The sequence below is a fragment of the Lates calcarifer genome, linkage group LG15 (genome assembly GCF_001640805.2).
Source record: "Lates calcarifer isolate ASB-BC8 linkage group LG15, TLL_Latcal_v3, whole genome shotgun sequence".
Lineage (NCBI taxonomy): Eukaryota > Metazoa > Chordata > Actinopteri > Centropomidae > Lates > Lates calcarifer.
In genome coordinates, this window is record NC_066847.1 from 26,079,841 (window position 1) to 26,089,715 (window position 9,875).

General features: G+C 38.5%; 2 protein-coding genes across 6 annotated transcripts; both read right to left on the minus strand.

The window, feature by feature from the left end:
* Nucleotides 1-328: 328 nt before the first annotated feature.
* si:cabz01093077.1 (C-C chemokine receptor type 2) lies at nucleotides 329-4,134 on the minus strand. 4 transcript variants are annotated; one of them, XM_018680289.2, is made up of 4 exons: nucleotides 3,987-4,134; nucleotides 2,208-2,353; nucleotides 1,823-1,995; nucleotides 329-1,370 (listed from the first exon to the last, which is right to left on the minus strand). In XM_018680289.2, the coding sequence occupies exons 1-4, from the start codon at nucleotides 3,989-3,991 to the stop codon at nucleotides 660-662; spliced, it is 1,035 nt and encodes a 344-aa protein (XP_018535805.1). In that variant the 5' UTR covers nucleotides 3,992-4,134; the 3' UTR covers nucleotides 329-659. The 4 variants fall into 4 exon arrangements, with proteins under 4 accessions (XP_018535805.1, XP_018535790.1, XP_050932221.1 ...); XM_018680274.2 differs by having other exon boundaries at nucleotides 2,208-2,356; nucleotides 3,987-4,133; XM_051076264.1 differs by lacking the exon at nucleotides 3,987-4,134 and adding an exon at nucleotides 3,351-3,962.
* A 655-nt stretch (nucleotides 4,135-4,789) lies between these two features.
* Nucleotides 4,790-8,505, minus strand: LOC108888922 (C-C chemokine receptor type 1). 2 transcript variants are annotated; one of them, XM_018685168.2, is made up of 3 exons: nucleotides 8,223-8,505; nucleotides 6,889-7,050; nucleotides 4,790-6,736 (listed from the first exon to the last, which is right to left on the minus strand). In XM_018685168.2, the coding sequence occupies exons 1-3, from the start codon at nucleotides 8,227-8,229 to the stop codon at nucleotides 5,826-5,828; spliced, it is 1,080 nt and encodes a 359-aa protein (XP_018540684.1). In that variant the 5' UTR covers nucleotides 8,230-8,505; the 3' UTR covers nucleotides 4,790-5,825. The 2 variants fall into 2 exon arrangements, with proteins under 2 accessions (XP_018540684.1, XP_018540674.1); XM_018685158.2 differs by lacking the exon at nucleotides 8,223-8,505 and adding an exon at nucleotides 7,176-7,353.
* Between the last annotated feature and the right edge of the window lie 1,370 nt (nucleotides 8,506-9,875).

The following is a 9,875-nucleotide window of genomic DNA, read 5'->3' on the forward strand; positions in this document are numbered from 1 at the left end:
GACTATGACTAATTTCTAAAGGGCAAACTGAGATGTGACTATTGCATTTTACAGGTCTTAACATTTTTGTGCAACATTTTGATTCAGTCAGTAGCTGAATTACAGGCTCAGATGAACAAACACTGGCATATTAGTCAGTATGTTATTGTCAAATGACAAAGGGACTCTGCTCTGCGCGCTTCTTGTCAGATAATCACAAGCTACCAAGAATTACTGCCTGAAATGTTCTAATCACCATGTGTGCACACCTCAGTATCAGTTAAACTCTCAGATGAGTTGACTGAAAGTTTTTTTTCAGTCAGCTGCTATTACAGAGCAAAGAGAGCGATCAAGTTTGAATTTCTTTATTTTACAATTTATTTTATTTTAAGTCACAAATATACTTTGTACAACATGATTGGAATAAATGTTTTTGAAATTCTATACACTTTCAGAATGAATGATTCCCTTTTTACGTGGAATAATCTGAGTACCATTTTACAGTTCTTAAAAGTACTACCTATGACACACACACACACACACACACACAGAGTGCTGTCTTCATAGTCTCTGCATTTCAGTGAAAAAAATATACATCATTATAAGCACACATGCACCCACCACTACGACCACCACCACCACCACCACCACCACACACACAGAGGGTTTCTTCAACATTTTTAGTAATCTGATTTTACAGGTGTGTTGGAGGTATCTCTGTCTGTGGTGTCTCTGTAGCTGAGGTACACTCTACCCTGCGAACTCCAGCAGAAGTATTTAGTCAGCACTTTGCTCAGTGTCTTCCTAAACTTCTCCCCCACAAATGCGTAGATGACTGGATTTAAACAGCAGTGAGACAGTGCAATGATCTCAGCAAAGCTCATGGCAGAGTTGATGGTCTTTGAAGCCACACAGTTGTCTAGGATTGTAAACAGCTGCAGTGTCTGTAGGAAAACTATGACATTGTAGGGGACCCAGCAAACCACAAACACACACACTATGGTAAATATCAGCTTTACGGCTTTGTCCTTTTTGGAGTTTCTGGACTTGGATAGCACAACAAGGATTTTCACGTAGCAGAAAATCATAATAGGGAGGCACACGAAAAGGCCCACTGTGTTCTCACTGAAGTTTCGCAGCATCTTCCAAAGCTGCTGGCTGTCGTCTGGGTAATGTGGGTGGCACATGAATTTGTCATCTTCTTCCATCTCCAAGGAGGCAAATATCACCTGAGGGGTCGCCATGATGACAGCTACAACCCAGATGATAACACTAGCTGTGATCCCATAGCGAAGCGTCCTGGCCCGCATGGCTGCCACAGCATGGACGATGGCCAGGTAGCGGTCCACGCTCATCAAGGTCACAAACAAAGTCCCACTGTAGAAGCCCAACTGTTCAGAGCACGAGAGGGGGAGGAAAATCAGAACAGGATGTGACATACAGTAAGGTGAAGTGTGTCCGGATGTACTGGTCTAAGTGAGGTTTTTCATACAGCTCACATAAAACAGCAGCTGTTTCACACGTTGCCTGAGGACAGCTGCCTTTACCACAGAAAACATGTGATCCCATATTGATTATAGGCAGAATAATCCCCCACTTATAAAGACAAATGTATTGTATTTGTATGTGTTTGTAGTAAAATGTATTCAATTTGCACTTTGCATGAAATACAGGTTATTGGCAGCAATCCCTTACAAAGTGAAAATGTGAACTGTTCACACACTGTTGTATTATGTCATTTCATGTGCAGTGTTCTGTGAATGCACTAACCCAATCATGACTTCACACCTCACAAATAACAATACCGCAGAAAATAAATGAATGAATGTAAAAGTGTGCTCACCTGATACACTCCTGTCATCAGTTTGCATGATGCAAGGTTCTGGAAATTGTGAGCCCAGAGGGGCAGGGATGTGGCCAGTATGAGGTCAGACATGACCAGCTGGAGGAGGCATACATCTGTCATGGTTTTCAGCTTTATGTGTCGGAGGAGAACCCAGAGAACTGTGATGTTACCTGTGAAATAATTTCCAGTTATAAGTCCATACATTTGAGTTTCTTATTATTTCTGGTGACAAACTGTAGAACAGAAGTGTTGCGCATATCTAACTGCTGCATGCATCCGTTTCAGTAAAATGCTGAAAATTAAAATGTGCATTAAAACGTGTCAAGAGACTGTGGCATATTTTCTTTTTTTTTCTTTAAGATTGAGGCCTTTTTGAACATACCTAGCAGACCCAGACCAAACAGCATGTAGTAAAAAACCAGCAGGACCATGGATGCATCAGACAAGCCTGAACTTGTATCCTCCTCGCAGCTGGTGTTATAATCATACTCCCAGTACTCTAACGACATGTTGTCTGATGTGTTCATCCTGCTATGCAAGGAGAAACAGAACATTTAGGGGTTACTTTAGTATAGCACAGGGGTACAGCATATCAAGAATAACAATGAAACCTATTTTTCTTTTACATACTTTGACACGCTACCAGCAAAATTTTCAAATTAACTTTTAAATCAAATAAATATCTGAATAATTCACAATCAAATCAGTAAGCAGCAAAAAGTAAATTCTATAATTTAAATACAAGTTATAATGATAATGATGATGTTTAATTTCCAGATTGTTTTAAGGCCACAATTTGACCTTTTTTTCAAAATTGTGGTTGTGACCTTATTGTAGTTCCTGGTACTAACCACCCTAAAAAAAACCCAACCAAAATTACCCAAATAAAACCCCATGAACAAAGGAAGCACAAGTCCACAACATTAGTTTTGCCTAGGTGAACATGAGTTCCTACAAAAGTGGTCTTGAGATAATCTGTTATAAACTTTACTGAGTTATGGTTGTACAGTTCTATTCTTCTTGGTTTGTGTCCTGCGCTCTTGGGTTGAAATCCAACACAACACAAATCTTGTTCTGAGAGATTTGTAATTAACCTTTTAAGCATGCCACTCATACCTTAAACCCATCAACAGATTAAATAGTAAAAACAGCACAAAACAAGAGAATCATCCATTAGTCTTAAACGTCCTTTTTTTTTTTTTTTTTTATCAATTTAGCTTTTCTCACCAAAAACCTATGATTAACTTTCCTTAGGGCCTTGAATGCTTCTTGAATCTCTACCAGATATAGATAACTAACATAGGGTTTGACAGACAAAATGTGACCATCTAGTACAAGCCCATGTTTTGACCCAAATAAAAAAAATACATTTTTTGCCATATGAAGAGCCAAATTGTTTGACTTGAGTCAGTTCTTGATCTTCATTGAATTTCTCTCTCTAGCTAGACTGGAATGTCTCAAATTCTAACTTGAAGCCAAAGTGGCTGAAGAATTCAAATATAAAAATCAATTTACTACTACTTACTTCATCAACAATGAGCTCTTTAGAGTCCTGATTCAATTTCCTTGTGATCTTGAGAAAAATATTCCCTTCATTTGCTCTAAGTGTTTGTAAAAGCTTGCCTCTTCTCATAAAACTTCAAAAAGCAGAAATAGAGATATGTTTCTCTTTTCTTTGAGAAACGTGTAAATGTAAGGGAATTCAGAGGGATTGCTGGACTTTCCTGCCCTTTAAGTTGAACTTTTCAAATATAATCATCATTTAGTGAGTCATGTCTGACAGGCATCTGTCACAAACATGTAGAGGTTCGAATGTTGATATTTCAAACCTAAAAACAACCATCACCAGCTTAAATGGAAATTAAACGCTCTTCTGTCTATTAATATCACAAGCATCCGCTTATTCTGACCATAATCTAATTCATGTGATCTCTTTTAAACCACATCTCAAGCATTTTCTCTCCCACTATCAGCATAAACAGAACCACCTCTTTTGACACCCATGCCGACCCTCACTTCCTGTGGCTGGCAATGTTTACACACACACGTGCACACATAATCCTCTACTACGCACTGTGTTTATGAAGGAGGTGAGAGAGACTAAATTAGTCTAGTAAATAGTAAATAAAAAATTAAAAAATTGAAGTGCTGCTGTGCTCACCACATGCTCCGTCAGTATCACAGCTCCTGAGTTTCTCTGTTCCTGTGTTGCGCATCAAGCTTACAAGTCATCCTGTCAAGTTGCATTGCTTGCTTTTTGTGTCAAATCCTGCTGCAGGGCTCATTTCTGGTAATGTGAACTCTGGGTTTTGTTGTTTCCTCCGCATTGTGTTAAACCTGCTGAGAGGTGTCATTGTGGTTTTCTGAGAAATGTCCCTCTGTGTGTTAACCTGTGGCAAGAAAAGAGTACTGGGGAAATATATTTTAATGAGACACATCTCTTTTTCTTTGTTCTTTTGTTCATCCAGACACACGTCTTAGGTGATAAGAACTTTTGAAAATAGCAGCCAGCTCATCAGGAAATACAAATTTAAAAAAAAAAAAAAAATCTAATTTTCACTTTTCAGTATCTGTGCGACATAAAATTGGATCAACATAACTATATACCTAAATATGCTCATGTTCAATCAAATCTATACAGTAGCTTCTCCTCAACCCACAGCCCCTGACAACAGAGCAATGTGCCTGTGTCTTGGTACTCACAAAGCCCAGATGAACAGTTGCCGACCTAACAATTTCACTTGTCACTATCCTAAATAACCTTTACTTTTTAGTTTTTATTAAAGGTAAAACTTTAATAATCACATCTTTTTATGACCCTAAATGTGCACAGAACTGTATTTTTATACAGAGAAGATGAAAAGCCTACTGAATGACTTTCCTTTTAAATGAGTGCAAGATGCATTGTATCATGCTTTTAGTTTAGTAAAAACTCTATCATATAGAAGTTGTTTGGAGAAGAGATGAGAAAGGTAAAACTTTAATAATCACATCTGGCAAATAACATCAGCAGATGAGCATTGAGCATTATTTTGTGCAGTCAAATTAAGACAAAAAGAAAAACCAGCATGAGGCATTTATACAAATATGCAAAATACTGTACATATATAGAAATGTTAGGCATAAAACAATACTGGAAAAACATATGAAAAATAACAGGTTCCATATCAACAGATTTAAATCCATGGCAAATGATGACCTTTTTGAATGTGCAATAGGTGCCACACAACCCATGTGTTAGTTTCACCTCCTGAGCTTTGAATCATCGTCAAACATCTGAATGAAAAAGTTTTCCACCAAAAAAATGTTAGCATTCCCCTACAGTATGAAATGAATGTTTTTTTTTCACTTATTAACAATTGCGTAATAATGGAAAAAAAAAGAAAGAAAAAAAGCAGAAATGTTCCAAACATCGTCAGACGCAGACAAACAAACTTTGTGGTTACAGGCTGGTTACAAACACGACATCCATAGTTTCTGTCAGGAGGTACGGTTTGAAGAGCAGCCCCAATGTAAGCAGGAAGAGGAGGGAGCATTGCGTAGCAGTTAGCTGAGATCGTGATACTGATTAGATCACACCTGGATTGTTTTAAAAACAATGGGCCTACACATCTGACATCTTGTGGTCAAAACACAATGTTACAGTGCAAATTAAAAGTGCAAATGAAATTAGAAAGATCAAAACAAAAAAAGACAGCATGTACAGGTACAGGCAGCTTTTTAAGATTAGGCCCTGCTGAGGGATGACTCTGTCACTGATAGAAAATAGAAGTGACAACTAAAATCATGTATCATGAACAATAATAACATCCATCCATTATATGTATGTTATCCTTAAGGGATGCGGGAGACAGGAGCCAATTGCAGCTGACACTGGGCAACAGGCAGGGTACACCCTGGACAGGTTGACAGTACTAATATGGTCTGCAATAATAAGGCAACCCGCATATAAACATATAAAAACACTGCAGGTGGTGTCCATAACAGTCATTACATCCTCCTACATGATGAGAGTGGAGGTGACATCAGAGGATCTGGACACAACTGAGCTTTTTCTGTATGAGCTGTCTGAGAAATCTCTGGCGAAGGGGAAGTGAAGCCAGGGGACCCACTTACTCAGCAGCTGCATTGCCCGTTTCATAAACTTCTGTCCAACAAAGGCGTATATGATGGGGTTCAGGCAGCAGTGAGTGTAAGCAATGGCCTCGGTCACTGCTACTGACAGCCTTAAATTTCCGTCAAATTTGCAATTGTTTGGCAGTTTATTCTCAGACTGCAGGAACTTCAAGAAAAGGGAAATGTTATACGGGGCCCAGAACAAGAAGAAGACGACCATTATAGAGATGATCAGCTTGACAACGCGGTGCTTCTTTGCAGTCCTCATGTTGACCAGTCTAGGGATGATCCTGCAGTAGCAAACAATCATCACCAATGAGGGAATCAGGAGACCCATTATGTTTATTGCAAGGTTGTTGTAAATTTCCCAGTCTTTGTTTTCCGGGGAGAAGGTACATTGGTTCCGAAGTGTTTCTTCAACTGTCACCCTACTGAAGATGAAAGCTGGTAGGGAGACACCAAAGCTCAGCAGCCAGACGACCACGCTCAGGGCAAAACCTGCCCTCAGGGTGCGATATCGTGCCACCTTGACGGCGTGCATCACGACTACATAGCGGTCCAGCGTCATGGCAACCATGAAGAAGATGCTGCTGAAGAAGCCGATGGTGTGGCAGGTGGAGAGGAAACGGCACATGAAGTCTTGGAAAACCCATTCGTTGATCATGGAGGCATGGGCGTAGAAAGGTAGCGTGAGCACGAAGAGGAGGTCTGACAGGGCCAGGTTGAAAAGGCAGATATCTGTCAAATTGGTCTGGTTGCGGTGTTTCACCAGGACACACACCACCAGCCCGTTACCTTTAAAAAACGAACATCTGTCAGATTATAATGCATTATTCTAATACATGTAAAGTGATGCTCTCTCTCTCTCTCTCTCTCTCTCTCTCTCTCTCTCTCTCTCTCTCTCTCTCTCTCACACACACACACACACACACACACACACAGCTTACCTACAAAACCCAGGAGGAAAACCAGGCCGTAGAGAGTTGGCAGAAACACCTTGCCGAAATCCTTAAACCCGGCGTAAGAGCAAGGAGAGAAGTTTGAAAAATTTTCGTCGTAGTAGCTTGAATAATCAATCGTTGTGAGGTCGGTCATGTTTGTTCCAGAATCTGCAGACAGAGATTTTTAAAAATGTAACAACATTTACAACATGTAGCCGTAATTATGACACATTGTAAAACATTCAGACATAATCTGTTGGTGGAGGTGAACAGAATTCAGTTTTGGTGCTTACCGACTGAAAAGACTGTTTCTTTCGAGGCAAAGTTTTCCATTGCAAACTGCTGGGAGGACTGCGATTATTTATAGTGATTCTCTTTTTTAAATGTCATGTATGCAGTGCTGTCCAGCACGTGCATTTCCTTTTCCCTTTTGCAGTAACTCTTTAGTACACCACAGTATAGGTGTAAAAGCAGAAATCTTTAATATGGATTACTGAAAACAGTGGTAAAACCAAACCAATTAAACAAAATGATCCCTAAGTACTTGCAAATAAAACCTAAAATATCTGCATGGATTGTTACCACTGTGAGTGGGCTCTGAGTTAGTTGACTTATTATGCCACCTGCTGGCCATACTTGGAACTTACTCTTTCGTTGGAAACATTTGACACGCCTACACCTTTAACTACAAAGGTCAAAGTCACGTAAAGACATTATGATAAAGATTTATAATCACCAGTGAAAACATTGTTGTCATTGTTGGTCTTATTAGGCTGTTTATCCATTGTCCATCCAACAGTATGTCTGCTTGCAGTATACATTTCAACTTTAAAGACCGATTCTATATTATTTATTCTGTTTGCTGTTTGTTATCCTGTTTGTTATTATCATTTTTAGATGTGTTTCGCTTGACATGTAAAATATAGTTTATGCAGATTTTTAAATCTTCTTTATGGTAACTATATTACTTGAGACTCTAACTCGAGCTATAGAAAATAGTAGATGCCTGTTTGTAGATTATGTGTTTGATGATAATCGTATAGGATAGTATAGAGAACAGTTTTGAAGACAAATTTGATAAACAAAATAACAGTATTTTCTATTTCTTTGTTTTCACAGAAAGGGTAAAATAGCACCACAACTTAAAACATTATTTATTTAAGATCAAAATGGACATGGAAAAGAAATGAGGACTTTTAAATTTTTCCTTTTGAATAAAAATAGACACAAAACTAAAAAAAAAAAAATCAGCCACAGTTACACATCATCACACATGAGTCTACAAAACATTTAGCTGTAGATATTCCAGAATTTGTGTAGTTATTAAAAAATGTATTCACCTGTCATGGTGAGATGTCAGTGATGTCTTTTCCTGTCTGTGAATGAGTGGCTGCGCCTCAGGGCTCCTCTTTTTTCCTTTGTCTGGATCTTTGTAGACACGATGTTCTCAAATGCACTGTGATGAACCAACTGTCTTAAAGTCAGGCAGTCCCCCAAAAATAAGTAACACAGAAACAGAACTGCAGATTTCGTTTCCTGTAGGTCTCAAGAGTGACTCTGAGATCCTTATCAAGAGCTTGCAGTTCACACTGCTTGAAACCCAAGTCTAACACATCAAAACAAAGCATGTACTCATTTGATCACAAACATGGTTGATTTAGCCCCCGTAAAGTGACTGCTGATTTTGTCCTACACATTCACACAAAGGTTTGAGTATTTGATGAAAACTGAGTTTCCCAACTGGTAAAAGTTAAATGCTCTTTTTAACTGCCTTATTATGTAGACATATATTTAATATGTCACAGTCATGTAATCATATAATTATTAAAATATCTGAATATCATTCCAGGAGCGATATCATGTTCAAAGATTTCAATTTACCCTAATGTTAATTATAAATAGTGAAGCCAATAACCTAGATTTACTTCCAAAAGCTTACATTTTTAGACAGTGTTCCTTTTGTAATCTACACATTTTAATTATTTGTTCTTATTTTTGCAGTTATAAAGACAGCTTTCTTCATCTTTGCCCCCCACCTTTATATAGTAATGCTGCCCACCTCTTCTGACTATCCAGTATTTATCCTTAAGTAGAGCACACTGACATTTGGGTTTTCAGTAAAATTTTAGAGTGGCGCATGACTGACCTCTTGTGGTAAGTGATACCTTTGTCGTACAAGGAGGTTTTGTATGGGCAAAATAGCACAAAGCATGCCGGGAGAAACCTGCCGGGAGAAAAGATTTGAATTCTCATTCTATTCAACATTATGCATGGAAGCTTTGATCAAACTATATATCTTACCGACCACTTCTATTTAACCCTCCATAACAATAACTAAGACTGATCATAACAATAATTAATAATACATCTTATTGGATGTTTATCACTTAGTGTTCAGCTCTGGATCCTACTTGACTTTTATTTTAACAACGGACTGTTTGTTTGTATTTATCGCTCTACATTTGTGGTGTAGGCTACTTGTAAATTCGTGCCGTCGTTCTCCAGCTGGCGTTTACTGAATTCCCAATGAGGATGATTGACGTGAGATTTGCTGACGAAGGCGGGCTGGAGAGAGGTGCGTCAATGAGAAGGACGCAGCTCAAAAACACAGGAAACCGTTTACGATTGCTTTCGGAATAAAATTTGTCAAAGGGCGTGACAGAGACGTTTAAGCAGCCTGACTGCATGCTGTGCGCGTTGTGTATAAACATATGAAAGACTGAAAAAAAGAACTTTACAAGAAGACTTAATGCAATGTCTATGTGAGATGAAGTCTGTATCCTGTTTGACAAAATTCTTTCTTGCAGCTCTCACCCAATCAGACATGTTCTTTATAGATTTTAGATGTACCACAGACGTACGGTATAATGCCTTGGCAAAGATAGCAAAAGAGGCAAAAGTGGGAAACAAAAAGAAAACATTAAATACGATTTCGTTTATGCGCTCTTATTTTGAAGCGTCATACCGGAAGTCACATTTAATAATCCAAACGT